This window comes from Arvicanthis niloticus, chromosome 9 (genome assembly GCF_011762505.2).
Source record: "Arvicanthis niloticus isolate mArvNil1 chromosome 9, mArvNil1.pat.X, whole genome shotgun sequence".
Lineage (NCBI taxonomy): Eukaryota > Metazoa > Chordata > Mammalia > Rodentia > Muridae > Arvicanthis > Arvicanthis niloticus.
In genome coordinates, this window is record NC_047666.1 from 67,811,229 (window position 1) to 67,834,666 (window position 23,438).

Here is a 23,438-nt window from a genome sequence, read left to right on the forward strand (position 1 = left end):
AACAATTGGATGTCCATATGCAAAACCAGGAGCTTGAAGGCATAACCTGCAAAGCATCTGAAATAGTTGTAGACCACAAGGTAAAACCTGAAGCTTTAATCTTTCAGGACCAAAAGGTGTAAAAAAAAGTTTTATAGTGTTGAATTAGGCAGTGAGTTCTTAGAAATATTGGCTGAAATATAAAAACAGACTTCATCAAAGTTAAAACATGTCTGTTTTTGAATGTTCTATTCAAAAACCAACAGCAAAAACCAACCACAAAAAGATGAGCTGTAACCAAAACAAACAAACAAACAAACCAACAAACAAACACTCTTGTACCATATCAGGTTGTTTTTATTCTCAAGTATGTAAATCCTTCAGATTTAAAATTTAAGAAAAGAATATTCTCAAAAGGTTTGTTCAGTCATTTCATCACAGAGAACGTATAGTAAGTGATAACATGAAAATAAATCCAAGACTATTTGCCATTTAAGGACTTCAAACTAAAAGTGCAATTGTACACAGTTATATATCAAGAAAAATTGCTAAAAGACTCGGGGGTTAAGAGCACTGCCTGACTTTCCAGAGGACTTGGGTTCAATTCGCAGAATCTATAGGATGGCTCAAAAAATGTCTGTGATTCCAGTCCCAGAAGATACAATGCCCTCTTCTGACTTCCTCTGGTACTAGGCATGTACATGATACCAATACATATGTGCAAGCAAAGTAATTTTCAATAGATAAATCTAAAAAATAAGATTTTTATAGGAGAGGATAAACCTATTCTTACTGCAACTTGATATTCCAAGGCTGGTTAACATCCATGAGAGGCCTCCTCTTTTCTGAAGAGAAAGGGAGGAGGAGTGAATGGGGGCAGAGGAGGGAGGTGAGGGAAGACTGCGAGGAGAAGAGGGAAGGAAACTGGGGTTGAGATGTAAAATATACTAGCTTTAAAAAATATAATTTTAAAAATAAAAAATTAAGATTTTTTTCGAAAAGGAATGGTTAAAATGACCAACTATATATTCACGCACTGAATGGCCCAAGCATCACACTCGTAGGTGCTTACCTGAGAAATTAGAATTGTCCATGGACATTCATAACAGCTTTGTTTGTAGGTGACAAAAAGCAACCCAAATGGACTCAGCAAATACACAGATTTAAAAAAAATGACAATACATATCCACAGGGGAATGCTCAACATTTAAAAAGAATGAAGAACTGATACAAACACTGAGGTGGAGATGTATGAATAGCGAAATAATAGCACCAAGTGGAAGAAGCTGGACTGAAAAATAACCCAGACATGTTATGCTATTCCATTCACATAAATTATATAAGTCATATGTGGCAGTGCACTTCTTCAGTCTTAGTACTTGGGAGTCGGGCAGGAGGATGTCTGGAAGGTGGTGTCCAGCCTGGTCTGTGTTGTGAGTTCCAGGTCAGCCAGAACTATATAGTGAGATTCTGTCTTAAAAACAAAATGATAAACTCTATGAAATGTAAACTGAAAGTAAAATGTAAACTGAAAATTGGTGTTTGCTCTAGGGAGGAGACATTAGGAAGGGTCAGAAGCAACGGTTATGTTCACCATCCTGGCTGTGGTGATATGATCTCTCCAGGGAACCATGAAAAATACTTATAAATTTGGATTATTACAAATTCATTACACACAAAACTGCCAATGTCGCACACATACATACACTATATATACATATACATATGCATATACATATACATATCCCGAGAATAATGGATAGCTTTTTTCAAAGTGGATGAATCTAAAAAGGATGTGTGGGGATAGTGGAGGCCCCAATAATAAAAGTTTCTAAATCCATCTGTTTCAATAGAGCAATATTTTTATACCCAGCTCAGAGGATTCTAAGAATTTGTTCTTCAACTGAGTTTTGTCCATTTTGGTCACGTATGTTTCTGAATCATAGCATAGCATGGCAGAGTCAAGGAAAGGCTGTCTACTAAAAGTATGTAATTTAAGAAAAAAAATTCAAGTTTTGTTTTGGAACCATATATTCCAAGGCTTTAGCAAATACTGTTCTAAAGGGCTAAAGTTACAACACTGTTCTTTGGTAGAGCAAAAATGAAGAAATACTGATACAAGAAATGATCTTAGGAGCTGGAGCTCATGGTTAAGAGTACTAGCTGTTCTTCCAGAGGACATGAATTCAGTTCTTCACATCTACATAGCAGCTTACAACCATCTGCAATTCCAGTTCCAGAGAATCTGATGTCTTCTTCTGACCTCCAATAACACCAGGCACTCATGTGGTACACAGAGATACACATAGGCAAACTATCCATAAACATACAGTAAAATAAAATTCAAAAAATATACAGATGTATAAATGGTGCAGTCTGGAGCTGGACCCCAGTCATAAAGATCAAGCCAAGGCTTTTTAGAGATCATGCTTACAGTGTAGGTTTTCCAGTTCTATTTCTGCATGTTATTTCTCAGGCATGCTTTGCCTTTGAGCCCTCTGCCTGCACTTGAGAAGGTTTTCTATATTCTTTCTTTCATGCAGCGACAGAAGGCATATTGAGGTAGAGAAGACTGAGTATAAAGCATCCCCCAGGTCAGGTAGGAGCCATCGTTTAAAATAATAAAGGGAAGAAGGATTGAAGGTTGGTTGGGAGGCTTGTGAGGGCCAAGACCAGTGTATATGAACAAACAATTGAACTCACAACTTTTGATACAAAGATGTCAAACAGCTGGACCCACAGTTTTTGCTTCTGGTCCTTGTCTCTGTTGAGGTGAACGCAGCTAGCAGGTAAGTGACAGCTGTCAAGGTCTTCATGTTTTACACACAGGTAAGAAAGAATAGCTTAACTTTCAGAACAACAGTTAAAGGTCTTCTTATGTTCTCTGAATCTTTAGATTCATTGAATTCGCAATAGATTTGCCTTCTTCTGACATATGCTGAATGCATTTAAAATGCAGTTTTCAGCAAACACAGCTCCCTGTTGAAGGTATGCGCAGCTGCCTGATGACTGCATTTGTAAAGAAATGCCCCTGATCCTAAAGCTGCAGGTGGAAAAAAAAAAAAAAAACAGGACATATATCATCTTTATGTTAGAAATCAACCATGTCTCAAAGCTTGAAAATCAGCAGTAATGTGAAAGAAAATGCTAGCAAGGTATGAAGGGGCAGATGACAAACCCTCTTGTGAATTAGGGTATTTCCCACTCTTCGTTATGCCAAGAAGAGGACAAAGGTGGAATGTGACAAGGACTTCAAAGCAAGTTCAGACAGGAATAGAACACTCAAAATGGCCACCAAGAGGAGAAGTAGACTTACAATTGAAAATTCAAAGGAGAGCCGTTCTCCCATAGCCATGGGTGGTTGGGCTTCTTTCGATGCAATCCCATCCAGAATGGGGAGGTGGAATGGGAAGTTGCTTGTAAGATGAAGGTCTGTGGAAAGACACCACTCTGAATTTTAGATTCATCAAACTAAATAGCAAAAAGATCTTCAACATCCCTTGGTGCTTTAATGAAAATGTTTACAAAGGTCTATGGAGACTTTACATCCTATATGGCCAAGACCAAGTATGCAATCCTGTTGAAAAGCAGTTATTTTCTCTCACAAACAAGTGTTCCTCTTTGTGGTGGTTTGAATGAAAATAGCCCTCATAGTCTCATAGGGAGTGGCATAAGTGGATGTGTGCCCTGTTGGAGGAAGTGTGTCACTTGGGGTGGGCTTTGAGGTTTGAGAAGCTCCAGCCATGTTCAGTGTCACTCTCTTCCTGTTGTCTGCATATCCAGACAAAAAACTCTCAGATCCTCTCCAGCACCGTGTCTGCTGGTATGCTGTCATGCTTTCCACCTGCTGACAAGGGACTACTCTGAACTGTTAGCTAGCCCAAAATAAATGCTTTCCTTTATAAGAGTTGTCATAGTCATGGTATCTATTCACAGAGGAAAACCAAAACCAAAAACCAAAACAACCAAACAAATGAACCAAAAAAATCCAAAAGAACAGAAACCTGACTAAGATACTTCCCCAAACTCCTAAACCTTCATTTTCTTTTACCAATCCTTAATCCATCACCCTTACCCCAAATAACTCACCAGATCATCTGCACTATTGATTTGTAGTAACTGGGCATCCAAAGATAGACAGTTCTCCCTGCTTTTTTCCCAGCTCAAGGGACCATGGAAGAGGTAACAGTTTTCTTTATGCCAGAGCCAGTCTTGTGGACAAGGACCTAGGGAGTGTTAACATAGAATGGATAAGTTCTGAGTAAAAACATTTCTTCAGTACTTCCTTAGAAAGATACTAAGATTCTATAGACACCAGAATGGCCAGTCTTTACTTCCAATATATATGTATGTGTATGTGTTTCTGTACCTGTATCCATAGTTATATCTATATGTACTATGTACATGCAGTGCTCTCAGAGGCTGGAAGATAGTGTCAAATCTACTGGAACTGGATGGTTGACAGTGATCAGCTGCTATGTGGGTGCCTAACCATACACAGTTCTCTTCCAGAGAACTTATTTCCAACTCTTATTTGCCTTTATATATTTTCTTTTTTATTGAAAATAGATAGTTTTCATACATTATAGTTTGATTCCTCACAGTTCTTCTTCCTTCCCTTTATGTGTGTGTGTATGTGTGTGTGTGTGTGTGTGTGTGTGTGTGTTTATTCTTCAACTATATATGCTTTCAATTAAAAAGAGATAAGGCATTCTAATTTTAGTAATATAAGCTGACTTTCCATTTAACATTTCATCTCCCCTCTTTGGTGACATAGATTAGTATACAAGTTTGGAATTTGATTTTTTTTAAAGTTATATTAGAAATGTTGAAAAGGAGAGTTAAAAAATGGTTGTTCACTGGCAATTCTGTTATTACAAAGTCAGACATGCATTTAAAAGCTCCATTTCTTTGAGTAACAGAATTAGTTTTTATTACTTAATCTCTTTTTATCCCTGTGCTGACCAATACAGTCCCCACTGTGGTTTGTGAAAAGACACTTGTGCTTGCATTTAAAGCACACATGTGACTTTGAGATCTAGTCAGAACCATACAGACTATTGAGACCATCATACTGGTTAATGTAAAATTAATATTTCAGATGCTTTGGTTAAGAAACCTATGTCATTACAATTAACTTTATCTGCTTCTTTTTCCTTCCTTACAAACATGTGTGCTAGAAAATTTACCTTTGCACAGTGGCTCACATACTTTTGGACAAGTTTGTTTTAGGGAGAATGTTGTATTGATATAAAATGAGGATTCTTAATTTCAGTGAGATTTCAGGAACTAAGATGTTCCTAGCAGCAAAATTTTATAAGGAATCTAGCAAATCCAATCTAGGAGAAGGCAGTCAGTGAAGGTATCAACATCTGTGTGCTGAGAACTCCCAGAACATCAGCATGGTCATCACCAACCCAGTTGTGATGGTGACACACAAGGATTTGCCCTTTGCTCTATAGTGTGACAAAAGTGTGTGTGTGTGTGGGGGGGGAGTCCTTAAAGAGAGTTACATTATTATTAAATTTTTGTTTTGGAACAAGCCCACCTGATAATTTTATACAATTAAGATTCACCAGAAAGACAATAAGGCCTAATACGGTAACACTCAGGAGACTTAAGTCAAGAGGATTTCCATGAGTTCAAAGCTAATCTGTTCTAGTTGAGTCCCAGGCCAACCTGGACTATGGAGTGGGAATCTATCTAAAACAAACAATAAAAAAGAAACAAAACTACTAAAAGAAAAATATGTATATAAATGATAAAATAGAAAGATTTTTGGAATAATGAACACAGAAAGGAAAGCTCAAAGGGCACATGAGTCTAAAGTAGGATGTGTAATGTTCTTTTTGATTAATCTCGCCCATCGCATCTGCAAGTGTAAACAAATCAGGTTTTTTGGACTAAAGAAATGGTCTACACACTTTGTCTACACTATGCCAAAGTGAGAAAGGCATGCCTCTCTCTATATGTGGCTTTAAAACTGACTACATCATCATGTGTGTGTGTTGTGTGTGTGTGTGTATGTTGTATGTATGTAAAACATTATATAGCATAAAACAATATCTAGCATTACATACAAATTAATGAATGTAAATATTATTTACCAAGTGCACAAGCTGTTGGAAGTACTTTGCTTATCTGAAGATGTTTTAACCATCGTGAAACTCAGAGACAGCCTCCACTAATTATCTTCATTTGATAGATCAAGAAGTCAGGAATTTGCACCTAATGTTGCATGTATATTTAATGTCTGTTGATAAACCTTGGTTGTCAACTTATTGGGATCTGGACTGGACTAAGTGTCAGGCTGCTGGGCATGCCTGTGAAGGATTTTCTTATTCAAATTATCTGAAGTGAGGAGAACTAACCATGGGCATCCCCTTCCTGTGTTAACACAGAGACAAGAAGGGAGGAGAGGTTTTTGCTTTGTGCTAATGAACATTCACTCTGATGTTCCTAGCAGCAAAATTCAGGCAAGTTTTTCAATCCCATGGCGGCATTTTTTTTCCCTGATATTAGAATCAACCTCTTCTGGCTTCCAAAATAGACTGAAGATCAGTAGCTCTTCAAGGATATTACAGAACTTCAGTGCCAGACAATGACAAGTGAGACAACCATGCTCACTAGTTAATCAACTACCGAATTCTCCACCCACCCAGTATGAGATAACCATTGTTGGATTCTCCAGACATATGAAAACCAACCCAGTAAATGCCCTTTAAATATATAGTCATTCCATTGCTTCTGTTTCTCTTCAGAACCTAATACAGTCACTGTAGGACAATTCCTCTCCAATGTCTTTGTGGATGAACTAATTGAGGAAACAGTCCTCTTTGGGCTCTAGACATGCTCTTTCAGGATTTAAGAGCCTACAGGGAACTGGCCATTTCCATCAAGCTATTTTCATAGCTAAAGATTAAGAAGGACCACCAAATTGGACGCTAGATGGAAAAATCTATTCCTTTGAAGACCCTACATTACTCTTTTGTTTCCACATAAATCATATCAGATCTGTTAGTAGGACAGGTGAAACCTTCCTCAAATTTGAGAAACCCAGCCTCATTTTTTCACATGGGATTTCAATATTATAATATTTTTATGAGGCTTTTCTTGAGGCCACATGATCAAGGCATGCGTGCTACTAATTGGTCATATCTAACATTTAAAGGAATGGAAGATCAGACTTATATATCTGCCAAAAAGGGACATGTATACTCCGTGTGTGATGTGTTGTTCATTTCTGGCATCTCTGAGAGAGAGCTTCTCATGATCCTGACACAGATGAATCTCAAACAATTTTCAGGTGATAAATATAAACTGTTTTACTACTACATCTGAAACAAACCACTGGATGGGAGTTTGGCTGCTTGTGTATGAAAACACTCCCATCTCTGATATTTAAGCCTCCTTTCCTTAAAAATTGGTTTGAAGTGTTGGGTCCCTTTAACTTATTGAAAAGTTTTTCCCTAGAGAAAACAAATATATGTTCAACACTAATAGAAGGTCAATTTGTCTAAAACTCAATGTTTATTTTTGCAAATTTGAATTAGTGCATTTATACAGAAAATACATTTATTTATTTATTTATTTATTTAATCTCCTCCTGTAGCCATGCCTAAAACTTGCTATGTAAATCAGGTTGGCCTTTGTCTCCCCCTAGCCCCCGTTAGGATAAAAGACATGTCCTTTCATTATGAGTCTGAAAAGACTTATTAACTGACTAACTTAACATCTAACCCCTCACCATCATTACTGTTAAACTCTATCCTGCTCTTAGTATTTTTGTCTATACAATGAAGGAGTAGCCACCTATATCATTATTATATATGTATTCAAAAATGCACATTTAAACTGTTAGCCACAAAAGCAAGACATTGAAGAAATTGGCTATTGACAGGCACTTAATTGCTAATCCTGAGAATGGAGCCCTCATTTGAGCACTTCCTGGGAATGGACATGGTAGTAAAAGAAACTGTCACATCTAACTCTGTACTTAGAAGCAGAAATCTCATTGATTACACTGCAGAAAAAATCAATATTGCAAAAATGTAGTAACAATCCCTGATGGCACTAAGGTTGTCAGCACAATCTATTCTTTCTCTGCTCCCTAGATTTTTAATCCCTTTATACAGATGAAACTATCTCAGTTCCTACATGATCCCACTTTCCAGACCTCTTATTTTGTTCAGTCTGAAGTATTCACCTAAGTCTCCAGTCAGCTGACCTCCACTGCTTGTACTTAGACAGATATAGTGCCCATTTAAGAAACAGGGTCAGAATGAAGCTAACACAGAAGCTGGGCTTAAATGCTGTAGTGCCTGGAAGACACAAGGAAAGGGAGGTCAGTTACTAAGATACATTTAGAAAGATACAATAACAGATTTGTGGCAAGAGGTGACAATGGGACAGGAAGATGCTTCAGCCCAAACCTCAAAGCTAGAATTTGAAAGAAAGAAGGTAGAAAAAGTTAATTGCCTTGAGAAGGAGATCTTCAACATATCCAATGATTACCAGGCATCCCATGGACTAGGGTGAAAATGGCTCTAATAGAGAGACCATGTAGAGCACTCTGAATGCTTGTCATATGTGTGCTGTGGTGATTTTGCTAAACCTAATTAAGACTGGGCAGAACACCCACCAGTCCACCCCTGTACCTGAAGAGTTCACAGCTCTCTGCAGGGCATCTTGGAGGTTAAGATTCTTCTGCAGAAGCTCCTCCTGCTCTTTGGATTTCTCATTCAGCTTCCAGGTGAGGGTGTCTATCTTTCCCTTCAGTTCTCTCTGGGACTTCTCTACAATGTGAGCAAAGTGGGAAAAAGTCCTTAAGAAGAGTTACATTACAAAATTCAATTTTCATTGTATTAAAAATATACCTGATAATTTTAGAGCAGCAAGCTTCATCAGGAAGACAAATGTAGGCCTAATGTGGTGGCTCTTGTTTGCAATCTCAGCACTCAAGAGACTAAAGAAGGAGGATTTCCATGAGTTTAAGACCAATCTCATCTAAATAATGATTCCCAGGCTAACCTGTGCTACAGAATGAGAATCTATCTAAAACAAACAAACAAACAAACAAAAACAAAATTAAACAAAGCAAAAAATCAAACAAACCTACACAAAATGAAAACATGTACATAAATGATAAGGTAGGAAGATTCTGGAATAATGAAAGCAGAAACTAAAGTAGAAAGGGCACACAGAATCTAAAGCAGAATTTGACCCTTCCTCGTAATTTGCCTAGACCCATTACAGTATATAAATAAAAACAAATCAGGTTTTTGTACCCAAGAATTGGTCTAGAAACCTTGCCTACATTATGCCCAAGTGAGAAAGGCATGCCTGTATGTACTGTATTAAAACCAACTACATTTCTTTGTGTGTGTGCATATGTGTGCATGTAATACATAATATAGCTTGTAGCAATACCTTCTAGTACATATAAAACTTATAGATCACAAATATTATTTGCCAATTGCACAAACTACTGGAAGTACTTTGCATATCTGAACTCATTTAATCACTGTGAAACTTAGAGATAAACTCCCAGTCATCTTCATTTGACAGATCAAGATGCCAGGAATTTGAACCTAATGTTGAGTGTGTATTGAATGTCTTTTGATAAACCTCTGCTGTCAACTTATTTGGGTCTGGAGTGGGCTGAATCAGGCTGCTGGTCATGCCTATAAGACAGTTTCACAATGAGATAATGTGAAGTGGGAAAACCTCCTCTAAATATGGACATCCCCTTCCTGTGTCAATACAAAAACAAAGAAGAAGAAAATTTTGCCTTGTGCTAATGAACCTTCACTCTGAAGGCAAGTTTATCAATCCCATGACTGCATTCCTTTACTGATATTAGAATCAGTTACTTCTGGATTCCAAAACAGACTGAAGATATGTAGCTCTTCAAAGACAGTCCAGATTTTCAGTGCCAGACAATGACAGGTGAGACTCCCAGCCTTAACAACTATTCAACTACCAAATTTTCCACCCACTCAGTGTGAGATATCCCTTGTTGGGTGCTCGAGACATATTATGTAAATCAATCAAATAAAAACCCCTTTAATATATAGTCATCATGTTGCTTCTGTTCCTCTACAGATTCTAATAAATTCACTATAGGACAATTCCTCTGAAATGAGTTTGAGGGTGAACTAATGGAGCAAATATCCCTCTGTAGGATCTAGACATGATAGATTCAGGACATGCTAGACATTCAAGATTTAGGGGCCTACAGGGAACCTGCCATTTTCATAGATAAAGATTAAGAAGGACCACCAGTTCTGATGATGAATATGGAAATTATTCTTCTGACAACCTTGCATCTCCTTAGCTTCTAAGTAAATTTTACCAGATCTGTTAGTAGGACAGATAAAACTTCCTCAAATTTGAGAAAACTACCCTGATTTTTTCAACATGGGATTTCAGTATTATGATATTGTTATTAGACTTTTTATGAAGCCATATGACAGAAGAGTGCATCTGTGGTTTCTACTAATTGGCTATAGCTAGCATTAGAAGGAGTGGAACCTAGCAAAACCTAGAATATCTGACAGAAAGAATCATGTGCGTTCTGTGTCTGATCCACAGTTCATCTCCAGCATCTCTGCAAGAGGATTTTCTATGGTCTTGACACAGATTGACTCCCACACAATCTACAGATAATAAATATAAACTGTTTCACTGCTGCATCTGCAAAACAAACCATTGTTTGGGATTTTGGTTGTCTGTGTATGCAAACACCCCCATCCTTGATATTTAAATTAGAAATTGGATTAAAGTGTTGGGTCCCTTTAACTTATTGAAAAGTTCCTCCCTGGAGAAATTAAATATGTGTTTGACACTGGTCAAAGGTCAATTTGTCTAAAACTTTCTGTTTAGTTTTGTAAATCTACATTACTCTTTTCCTATTAAAAGTCTTCCTTCCTTACTCCCTCACTTCTCCTGACTCCCTCCCTTCCTTTCTTCCTCCCTCCTTCTCTCTTCCCCCATCTTTCTGTTTCTTTTCTCCTTGTAGCCTTGGCTAGAACTGTTGTGTAGACAAGGCTGGCCTTGCACTCAGACAACTGCCTGTTTCTGTCCCTCCTGTTAAGATTAAAGGTGTGTCCGACCAAGCTCAGCAGAAGAAGACTTACAAACTGAGAAACTTTACATCAAACCACTCATCTTCATTATTGATAGATTCTCTCCTACTCTCAATATTTTTGTAATATTTTGAAGGGGTAGCTATCTATATCATTAATGTGTTATCTATATTCAAAGAAACTGCACATTTAAATTGTTAGCCACATAAACAAGACATTGTAGAAATTTGCTTTTGACTGGCACTTAGTGGCTAATCCTGAGAATGGAGGCCTCATTTGAACACTTCTTAGAAAGAGGCATTGTAGAGAAAGACTGTGTCACACCCAACTCTGTACGTAGAGGCACATATTTCATTGATTACAGTGCAGAGAAGATCCATAGTACACTACATTCTCAAATTAGGTTCTGAATTCCTTTGGCAGATGGAACCCTCTCAATTCTTACAAAAACCCATTTTCCAGACCTCTTGCTTTTGTTCAGTCTGAATTATTCACCTAAGTCTCCAGTCAGCTGACCTTCACTGCTTGTACTTAGACAGATGCAGTGCCCATTTAGAAGACAGGGTCAGAATGAAGCTAACACAGGAGCTGGGCTAAAGAGCTGCAATGGCAGGAAGAACCCAAGGAAAGGGAGGCCAGTGACTAAGATGTGTTGGGAAAGATACAATAACATATCTGTGGCAAGAGGTGACAATGGGACAGGAAGATGCTTCAGCCCAAACCTCAAAGTTAGGATTTGAAAGAAAGGAAAAAAAAACTTTATGGCCATGAGAAGGAGAGTTCTAACAATTCTGATGATTGTTATGCTTGCTAAGGGCTGGGGTGGAAATGGCCCTAATGGAGATAATGTGTAGGGCACTCTGAATGCATGTCATATGTGTGCTGTGGTAGTTTTGTTAAACTTAATTAAGACTGGGCAGAACACCCACCATCCTCCTCACTGGCCCTCCCCTGTACCTGAAGAGTTCACAGCTCTCTGCAGGGCTTCTTGGAGGTTCAGATTCTTCTGCAGAAGCTCCTCCTGCTCTTTGGATTTCTCATTCAGCTTCCAGGTGAGGGTGTCTATCTTTCCCTTCAGTTCCCTCTGGGACTCCTCTACAATGTGAGCAAAGTGGAAAAAGTCCTTAAGAAGAGTTACATTAAAAAAATTCGATTTTCATTGTATCACAAATATACCTGATAATTTTAGAGAAGCAAGCTTCATCAGGAACAGAAACATAAGCCTAATATGTTAGCTCTTGCCTGCAATCTCAGCTTTCAAGAGACTAAGGCTGGAGGATTTCCATGAGTTCAAGGTCAATATGGTATAAATAATGATTTCCAGGCCAACCTGAGGTACAGAATGAAAATCTATCTAAAATAAACAACAACAACAAAAAAAACCAAAACTACAGAAAATAAAAACAGGTATCTAAGTGATAAAGTAGGAAGGCTCTGGAAAAATGAAAATAGAAACTAAATGTGAACTTTCCTTCTAATTTGTCTAGCCCCATCATAGTATGTAAATGTAAACATATCAGGTTTTTTGACTGAAGAAATGGTCTAGACACTTTGCCTATATTTTGGCACAGTGAGAAAGGCATGCCTGTATTACTGTATTAAAATCAACTACATTTCTTTGTGTGCGTGTGCTTGTGTGTGTATGTGTATGTGTGGGTATGTGTGTGTGTGTGTGTGTGTGTGTAAAATATTATATAGCATATAAAAGTATCTACTAGTGCATACAAAAGTTAAGGAATACAAATATTATGTACCAATCACACAAACTGTCGGAAGTACTTTGCATACGTGAACTCATTTAATCATTGTGAAACTCGGAGAGAAACTTCACCAGTCTTCTTTATTTGACAGATCAAGAAGTCAGGAATTTAAACCTAATGTTGAGTGTGTATGTGCTGTCTTTTGCTAAACCTTGGTTGTCCACTTATTTGGATCTGGAATGGAATAAATGCCAGGCTGCTGGACATGCCTGTGATGGTTGTAGTGAGATGAACTGAATGTGGGCATCCCCTTCTTGTGTCAACACAGAGACAAGGAGGGAAAAGAGAAGCTTGCTTTGTGCTAATGAACATTCACTCTGCAGGCAAGTTTATCAATCCCATGGCTCCATTCCTTTACTGATATTAGAATCAGCTTCCTCTGGCTTCCAAGTAGACTGATTATCAGTAGCTCTTCAGAAATATTCCAAATCTTTTGTGCCAGAAGACAATGATGTTGCTGAGACAACCAAGCTCACTAGTTGATCAACTGCCAAATAGATCTCCACCCATTCAGTGCATGATAGCCATTGTCAGACACTCCAGACGTATTATGTAAACCAACCCAATAAATGCCCTCTAAATATATAGTCATCTTGTTGCTTCTGTTCCTCTTCAGAACCTAATAGTCATTGAACACTCTTCCTCTCAAATATCTTTGTGGATGAACTAATTGAGGAAGTAGCCTATGGGCTCTAGACTTGCTAGAGGTTCAGGATCTGGTGGCCTAGAACCATTTTCATCAAGCTATTTACAGAAATAACAATTGAAAAGGACCACCAATTCTATTGCTAATTATTAAAATCTACTCTTTTGAAAGCCCTGCATCACCTTAGCTTCCAAGTAAATCATTCCAGATTTGTTAGTAAGATAGATAAAACCTTCCTCAAATTTGAGAAAATTAGTTTCACAGTTCCGCATGAGATTTCAGTATTATGATATGTTTATGAGGCCTTTTTGAAGCCACATGATCAAAGCTTTCATTTGTGATCTCTATTAATTGGCTATATCTAGCATCAGAAGGAATGGAAAACAAGACCTGGTATATCTGCCAGAAAGAGATATGTGAGTTCCATGTCTGCTCTACAGTTTACCTCTGGCCTCTCAGAGAGAGGGTTTTTCATGGTCCTGATGCAGATTGAATCCCACACAATCTGTGGATGATAAATGTAAACTATTTTACTACTTACTACATCTGTGAAACAAACCACTAGTTGGGATTTTGGCTGCTTGTGTATATAAACACTCCCATCTTTGATATTTAAGCCTCCTTCCCTTAAAAATTGATTGAAGTGTTGGGTCCCTTTAGTTTATTGAAAAGTTCCTCCTTTGAGAAATTGAATATATGTTTGATACTAGTTAAAGATCAATTTGTTTAAAGAATTCCCTTTACTTTTGGAAATTGAAATTACCCTACTCATACAGAAAGGATTTATTTATTAATTAATTTATTTATTTATTTTCTCCATGTAGCCCTGACTAGATGTCTCCATGTAGACCACAATGGCCTTGAACTCAGAGATCTGCCTGCTTCTGTCTCCTCAGTTATGATTAAAGGCATGCATCACCATTCTGGGCCTGTCAAGACTTATAAACTTAGTAACTTCACATCAGACAAATCATCATCATCATTATTGGTACCTATACCTCTCAACATTTTTGTCTATACACTGAAGGGATGGCCACCTATATCATTATTATATATGTATTCAAGGAAACTGCACATGTTAACCTGCTAGTCACATAAGCAAGACATTGGAGAAATTGGCTATTGACAGGCACTTAATTGCTAATCCTGAGAATAGAGTTCTCATTTGAACACTTCCTTGGAATGAGCATGGTAGTAGAAGAAACTGTTACATCTAACTCTGTACTTAGAAGCAGAGACCTCATTGATTGCACTGAAGAAAAGATCAATATTGCAGAAATGTAGTAACAATCTCAAATAGAACAAAGGTTGTCAGCACAATCTGTTCTATGTCTGCTCTCTAGATTCCAAATCCCTTTAGGCAGATGAAACCATCTTACTTTCTATATAAACCCACTTTTCAGACCTCTTGTTTTTGTTCACCCTGAAGTATTCACCTAAGTCTTCAGTCAACTGACCTCTACTGCTTGTACTTAGACAGATGTAGTGCCCATTTAGGAGACAGGGTCAGAATGAAGCTAACACAGGAGCTGGGCTAAAGGGCCGCAATGGCAGGAAGAACCCAAGGAAAGGGAGGCCAGTAACTAAGATGTGTTGGGAAAGATACAATAACATATCTGTGGCAAGAGGTGACAATGGGACAGGAAGATGCTTCAGCCCAAATCTCAAAGTTACAATTTGAAAGAAAGAAAGAAAAAAAAAAACTTTATGGCCATGAGAAGGGGAGTTCTAACAATTCTGGTGATTGTTATGCTTGCTATGGGCTGGGGTGGAAATGGCCCTAACAGAGATAATGTGTAGGGCACTCTGAATGCTTGTCATATGTGTGCTGTGATGGTTTCGTTAAACTTAATTAAGACTTGGCCTAACACCAACTGGTCTGCCCCTGTACCTGAAGAGTTCACAGCTCTCTGCAGGGCTTCTTGGAGGTTCAGATTCTTCTGCAGAAGCTCCTCCTGCTCTTTGGATTTCTCGTTCAGCTTCCAGGTGAGGGTGTCTATCTTTTCCTTCAGTTCCCTCTTTGATTCCTGTAAAGCATTTTCTGCCTTCTTCTGGGCTAACATCTGCCCTTCAAGGATATGATCCTGCTGAGTAAGGTTTGCTTGGTATTGCTTTAGGAGGTCAGATGCCTGGAGTACTAAACCATAGAGAATTAAGAATCAGCATAGCCTGTCCAATATATATGCTAGCCCTGGATGCCCATGAAATTAAGACACCAACTCAAATAATCTATCTTGACAACAGATGAGTGTTGACAGAAATGTTTTATGAACTTGACCAATGATGGAGGACTAAATGCACTTCGGTGACTTTTGGGAAATGGCCTGTGTTTATTTGTAATTCATGGGCTTAGATGTTATTCAACTGTATTTTTTCAAAATTGCAATTTTATTATAATTTTTATTAGTGATCATGTAGATATTTCTGAATAAAAAAATGCCATGGTTCTGTGTTTTCTAAAGAGATAATAATATAGCCTAGCTGCAGAGTGGTGAGGGATGAAAATGTAGCTTAATGGCATAGAGGGGAGGGGGTGGAGATGTAGCTATGGTAGAGGGGTGAGGGGTTGTGATGTCTGTCAGTGGTAGAGAACTTAGTCAGCATGTAGAATGCTATATATTTGCACAAGCTATATCTAGCTTGAAAACAATAAGGTTAAGACAATGTATGAACATTCATTCATGAAATCTCACCTCTAGTTGAGGAGCTATTGGCAATTGATGAATCCTGGAAAGGGAGAATCAGTTTTCTTTATGGATGTGACCCCTGTGAGGTTACCTATGCTCCAGCAGAGGGCCCTATACCATATACATACAGGCAGCATTAAGTGGAGTCAATGGGCTTAAAAATAAAAACCAGAGCACATGAAATTCAGAGGAAAAGGGGGTGGGTGGGTGGGTGGGTAGGAATTGAAAAAGAGAAAATGGGGATGTGTTTGATCAAATTGTATTATGTACGTGTTTGAAATTCCCCAAAACATAAAATTGTAAAACAAAAAAATTTAAGTAATGATAAGGTAAGAAATACTATAACAGAATAAATAAAATATTGGCAATCTATAGTAGTCATCTTTTTCCTAGACTCTGACTCATAGAAGATATTGCCATTAGTGATTTATTCAGCTTAATTTCTCTATATCTTCTCCCACTGTCTACACTGCCAGACTTCCTAATTTTATTTAGGAACTTTGACGTTTGCCTTCATTTTTGAGACCTATGAAATATTTGTAAATTTCTGTATGTTGGCAGTGAGAGTAATTTTTTCTTCTTCTTGTTTTTTAGCCACAGAACAGTTTAGGAGGGTGGAGATGAAATGAATGCTGGGTAATCAAATAGATTTAAAGAACTCTTTTCTAGGGTCTCTGCTCTCTTCAAGGGCAAGTGAGGGGCTGCTAACTCTCTGCTTCTTGGCCAAATCTGATCCTGCTGGATGGTGATGGATACCTCAAAGGAAGATTCTTTTGACTGCTGTCATCAGGTGGGATCCCCTGTCCTAAACCATCATTAGGAGAGACCTCAAGTTCCCACATACCCTCCCCCAATTACAAGGAGTTATGTAAGTTAGACATATGTGAATGGTACTTTTGAGTCCTTATATCTTGGACCTGGCTGATGGAACAACTCAGACCTGCAACCTGTTCATACCTGCTGTTGCAGAGAAAATATTATCATTCTTTCTTAGCAAGTCGTCCTTATTCTCACTCATTCTTTTCCCCCCTCAGCATCTCTACTTTCCTACATATTCTAAACTCAAAATACATTTTGCTGTCAATGTTTTACTTATTTTCAGGGGGCCATTATGATTCTTAAAATTTAATCAGATCTATCAAAACAAAAGTAAATGGGATTTCTTTTCCTCTTGGGTTGCTCAGATGGCCCTATATATTAGAAACTTCAAGTTATTACCAAATTATTCTATGATGTAACTAAGCTCCTCCTTGAAATAATGAAGCAAAACAAAAACATTCTACTTTGAATAATCTCCATCCCATTCCCCTCTCTAATGGAGGAGTAAGCACAGTATAGTCGTTAATACTCAAAGATTTAGCCTAAAATGAATGTAAAGCTAGGCTGATCTGAGTTGTTATGTGCTGTGTTCATAACCTTCATTGCCCACCTCCAGTTCCCTATTTCAACACTTACATTGTGTCCATTGTACAATAAGGGTCACTGATAACACCAGGCAAAGGATGGCCAGAGTCATAGCAGCAGGGCACCACCATGGGGAGGAAGGCAAATGCAGACCTGCAGAGAAGGAGAATCAGAAATTGGAAAGGGCATAGCAAGGACATTAAACTAGACTCAAGATCCTGTCAGTGTCCGTGCTTGCTTTGTGATCTGCATCCCTTAGCACCCCACCACCAATCCCACTGGCTCTGCTCCTGTGCTGATGAAACAGTGGATGATTATATGGAACTGAGCTAAAATTACTTATGGTCTCATATAAAAAAAATAACAGCTGGGATTCATGAGGTGTAGACACTAAATACTTCATCCTGAAGCTTGTACTTCATCTATTCTAAGATATAACTAGACTCCTCCATGAAATTAGGAAGCAAAACAAAAATATTCTGCTGAGAATAGACTCTTGTACTTCATCTATTCTATGCACAATGTCCTTCTAAGACCTCTCAACACAGCCTAACAACTTCATCTACTATGCAGAAAGAGTGATGTTTACACGTCAGGAGCCATAATAGGACAAGGTAATAACTCACAGGTGATCTTCCTGAGATGGCCTGCTTCAGATTATTGTATAATCTGCAACAGGTTCGCTCATATGAGGCAAGACCTTAAGAGAATTCATTTTAGGAAAGATTTCTGATATTAATATGCTTTTTTGTTATTATTAAACATATAAAACAATAATTAGGTATTAGCCCACTTCTGTGGAGCAGATCTCTGAAGATCTATGAAGATGTACTGTCTAGTAGTGATTCAATATAGACAAATAGGTGACGTCTTAAGTCTTAATGATGATCCTGTAAGAATTCCTAAAAATTATATCAGTGATTATTAAGTTCTTTTATAGTGGGACTGTGTTAGGCCCTTTTCTGAGAGTCAAACTGCAATGAGAACTCTGCCAGTCTCCCAAGTGTCACCAGTTAATTGCTCTTAGATAGACTTTCTTTTATTCAGTGCACATTCCAAGATTAACACAAGAATTAAAACAATTAACCAAAGGTTATAAAAAGGGAACTAACGATTTATTATAGGAGCTAGGACAGAAGATAAAATATTGACTGGGTATATCTATACAAAATGTCACTAATAACATAATTGTGATTTTAAACCTTTGGTGAACCTGTGGAGCTGAGACAAGTGATGAATGGTTATCCAGATAATTACTCTTCATGGATATGCATGTAAACATTCTCTGTTGTAAACTTCTATTTCAATTTTTGATTTGAGTTTTTGTTTGAACTTGTGATGAAGTTTGTAACATGTGATCATGTATTCTGAACGATATATAAGTACTGAGGACAAAGAGATAAAAAGAAGATAGAGGAAATGAAGGAGAATTTTTTCCCTTAGAAGAATTTTTTTTTTCCTTTCCCCTCTTAGGATCTTTCTGCTTTTCCCCTTAGACAGCTTTCATAGGAAACTGTTTACAGCTATGTAATGAATGCTATAATCACTTTTCCATGTGTCCCTTTTTCTTCTTGTGACTTCCAACTAGCAGGCTGAAAGTTAGAGTCAAGCAGTTCCTTCTAAGATAGAGCAAAGGCCACATTGCTTAATCCTCTGCTGTTAGGCTACAGATGTTAACCGCCTAAGCCAGCAGCTTTCTACTCTTGGAAAGAGCAAGAAAGTTTTTAGGATTTTTTAGAAGTTATCACCAGTGTTTCAGTACCATTAGAGAACTAGAACATCCTGAGACCCTCAGACTTTAAAGCCATCAACAGAGTCATACTCTGTGCCTCTGCCACTACCCTCTCTGGGCCTAAAGGCTCCCAGCATTTACATATACATATACTGTATGTATATGTATACATACAGAGGTTGGGGTTAGTCTTGTTCACCTTGTATTCAGAGGCTGAGTTCTGTTCCCCAATACCAGATTGCAGCCTGGACAGGGGCATTGTATTGACCAATGTAGGGCAAAGAATGCTCCCCAATAATCTCTGACTTGGCAATAAAAGCCTGTGGCCTGTGATTTGGCAGGAGAGAGAGAGAAAGTTTGGACAAGACTAGAGATCAAGTAGGGGTAGTTCAGGTCCGGACCATGAGAAGAAGGAAGAAGGGGAGGGAGGAGAAGGAGGTATCGATTAGATGGGATGGACCAGGAGCACATGGCCAAGAGAAATTTGCTCTGAGGTCAGGCAACTATAGCAGAAGATGACCAAGAGACATTAATTTGGTGAGTCATGGATACTCATGTGGGTTTTAACAACACAGAAGGATTAGTATAGCTCAGAATCATAGCACCTACATCTTATTAATAAATTATGGTGTTTCTGTGTCAGTTTTGGGGTGGAAAACAGGCATAAGTGAGGTAGACTCCTCCAATAGATATTAAGAAGCAAAAGAGTGATAACAACCCTCCCCTCCAAAATAATTTTAGCTTTACACAGGTACTCATAAGTAACATTATATAAACAATTGTCAGACATTAAGCAAAATATTTTTTTGTCAGTGACATGAGATTTCCTCAAGAAATTATGTGCCTAATATCATACCATTCAATGCTTATTGTCTCCTAGAACTGGAGTTGTTGACCAAAGGAAATTGGGAATCAAACCTTGATAAGCACTTGGCTTCTAGTAACAACTGCCTCACACTTATGTTGGGTGTGGCCTATTATCCCCAGAGGAAAAGCCGCCTTACTTATGAAAACAAGTCATGCAGCTCTCAGACATGTGATTGTCCGTTACATGTCTCAGCATTGAATAACCACGGCCATTACAGATCCAAGAGGAAAATACCACACACAATTATTTGCTTTCCTCTCCTTGTAAGCTAAGTAGAAGACTGATGGTATTCTCTCTACATGAAGAAGAAACGGAGAGCATCAGTTTGACTAACTTGATAACACATGTATAATAAACATTTAAAAAGTAGGTCTTTGGGTTTACATTATTCTTGCTCAAGATAATGTTTACTTTGTAATCCAAGTTTCCCTGGAACTCACTAGGTAGCCCAGGCTGGACTTAGACTTGGGGTTCTCTTGCTTCAGCCTTCCCATTGTTGGGATATCAGGCTTGTAATACCACCTTTGGCTTTAAACATAGTTCTTTAATCAAATGCTCATAAGCCAAAATGGTTGGAGTATTATATTATTGAGCTTTCAGTGTGAATGTGGTAAGGTTTCAAGTTAATAAATGGTCAAATATGTTCAGAGTTCTCTTCTATTAGTTTGTGTTAGAATCCACAGATGATACAAAAAAAAAAAAGAAAAAAAGAAAGAAAGAGACAGAAATTCTGACAGGAAGAAATACAACTCATTCTCTGGCTAAAGGATTTCTCTCTCTGCATGTGTGGTGAGCTGGCAGATACTAGAAGACAGTAATATCTCTTACAAGCAGTTGTCTTATCCTGGTACCTGTATTCAGGTATCTCTGTAAAAACCCTTTCCTCCTACCCCAGTATTCATCACACACTGTATGCCCACAACTCTTGAATGAAAGCACCAATTGCATGAGCCACCATGTGAGAGGCAGACACAAACTCATATTACCTAAAAGGCACCTTCATCCCATCTCAGTAGTAGAAAGAGACTATTGGCTTTCTAGTCAGAAAACAACCTTTAGTCAATCGATAAAGATGCGTACACTAACTTCAGTGTATAAGTAAGTAATCTAAAAAGGACTTTTAAAGAAAGATTAATTGTGGTAAAAGTCAAGTAAAATGATATTTATTGCACAAATAATGAGTGAATGGTTAAGCAAATTAACAACTGGCATTATATCCTAAATCTACTGCTAAACACCAGCACCTCTTCACACCAAGCTAGTTCAGTAGCTGCTGAGTCTACTACTAAGTCCCAGCACTGTCTTGACTCTGAGCTAGTTCAGCCACCAGATATTAAATCACACCACACTCACCCTTATCTTACAGACACAGTCTGTCTGTCTTCCTCTTCTTACAATTTGTTCCTTTTTTTTTTTCTGAGTCAGGGTTTCTCTGGGTATCCCTGGTTGTCCTGAAACTCACTCTGTAGAGCAGGCTGACCTACCCCTGCCTTCCAAGTGTTAGGATTAAAGGTGCGCACCATCTGGCCTTTTGCTCTTAATTTTATAAAATAAAATACATTTTATCTGCAGTTGTCTATAGAAATGAGTTATCAGTTCAGCCTAAGTCATTCAATTTACTGTAGTAGTCAAATACAAATTACATTTTTTTTTTTCAAAGCAACAATGGACAAGAAAGTCTAATGTATACTCGGCCATACTGAATATACCAAATTTGCTTTAGATAATTCACAAAGCACTTCAGATTTTTGCAGTACTTCAGCAACACACATAAAAACAATTACTGTGTGCTCTGAACGGATGCATTTTCTGCCATTTTTACAGACTGGATCCTTTATACATGGGAATCTGGTATGACTTTGGCTCTACTCTGTATAATTCAAGGAAACTGAGTGGCTTTCTTACGCCTGATTCTGAGTTAACTTTATATAGAAGGCAGATAATATCAGTACTACAATTTGGAGAAGGTATTAATTTAAAGCCATAGCATGGAGAACAGCTTATACTAAAGGTGTAGTAGCAGCTAGTTATTACCTTGAATCCTACTTGCATTCCTTCTAAATAAATAGTATTAGTCTCTTGTATTTTCTGATATTTGATTGTCTTTACCTTCTAATGTTACCTTCTAATTAATTAATTAATTAATTAATGTACCTTCTAATTCTTCAGTACATTTAATTTATATTTCTGAGCTAAGTCTGACATTCTGTCTCTATAAGCATCTACCCACCCCTGTTACCTTTAGGTTTCTTGCCATATGACTTCTGATCAGGCTGGTCATTCACAGGCTTCATCTTGTCATCAAAAGTCATTTCCAAATTCATGCCAGGAATGGAAAACTAAAACAGTTGAGGACCTCAGCCAACTGCCAGTGTTTGAGCTCCTGATGCAGTTTAAATAGCCGTTCTTATCTAGCAGAGGATGACTCAACCGTCGCAGGAGGAAGGGAAGCTTTGCTTCATATTGGAAAGTTGGCTAACACGAATTCTTAGGTTGTGTCTCTTGTGGGTGGGGAGAATGGTAATTCCAGTCATGCTTCATGACCTTTCACTAAGAAACAGACGGCAGGGGAAAGAGCACTGTCCATGGCAATTATAGGAAAGATACAGTAGACGTATCAGATAAGGGCTTGAAACTCCAAGAAGCACATTCTTCAAGTTAGGTTTGTAGAGAGGAATGTGATTGGACCAGATGTTTTGACTTCAGTGTTCACATTTCTCTGTTTGCTGATTCACCAAGGCAGATTGTCACTATATGGTGTCTTTTTTATAAGCAGTATGTTTTACTTTTAATTGTTTTAATGGGCAATCAGAAATCTAACATAAGTCATGTAAGAATCCCATTCCCAGCCCCGAGCACTGTAGTTAGTAGAAGTTTTTCATACAGAGACTTTAAACAGCAGCATGAGCCTAGTAGAAATAGCTAGGGTAAGTCTTGGGTCTTTCTCTGGATCCATCATCTTGGGAAATACTTATATTGAATTTACATATTTGTCTAGGGTTTGCGGAGAATGTATGTTTGATAATGTTTCAATAGCCAGGTGTAGTAGCATTAGCCTTTAACCTAGTATTTGGCTCAGGTAATGTTTCAATAGGAACTTAGATGTTGTAAAAAATGACACGTTTTGTAGTTGGAACATAAAAGTCAGAGATAATAGTTAAAAGTACTATTAATCGTAATATCCAGGATAGTTAAGTTGACCAGAAAAGAGTATGTTTTACTCTGACCAATGCCTGGGCCTTTTAGACCTATACACCATAAAAAGATATGTCTCT

The 23,438-nt window shown here is 37.9% G+C and overlaps 1 protein-coding gene across 2 annotated transcripts; it reads right to left on the bottom strand.

The window, feature by feature from the left end:
* Positions 1 to 261: 261 nt before the first annotated feature.
* Positions 262 to 22,541, bottom strand: Olr1 (oxidized low density lipoprotein receptor 1). 2 transcript variants are annotated; one of them, XM_034512353.2, is made up of 8 exons: positions 22,403 to 22,541; positions 17,615 to 17,716; positions 15,364 to 15,609; positions 12,024 to 12,161; positions 8,637 to 8,774; positions 4,069 to 4,205; positions 3,296 to 3,411; positions 262 to 3,022 (listed from the first exon to the last, which is right to left on the bottom strand). In XM_034512353.2, the coding sequence occupies exons 1-8, from the start codon at positions 22,485 to 22,487 to the stop codon at positions 2,878 to 2,880; spliced, it is 1,107 nt and encodes a 368-aa protein (XP_034368244.1). In that variant the 5' UTR covers positions 22,488 to 22,541; the 3' UTR covers positions 262 to 2,877. The 2 variants fall into 2 exon arrangements, with proteins under 2 accessions (XP_034368244.1, XP_076796767.1); XM_076940652.1 differs by lacking the exon at positions 8,637 to 8,774.
* Between the last annotated feature and the right edge of the window lie 897 nt (positions 22,542 to 23,438).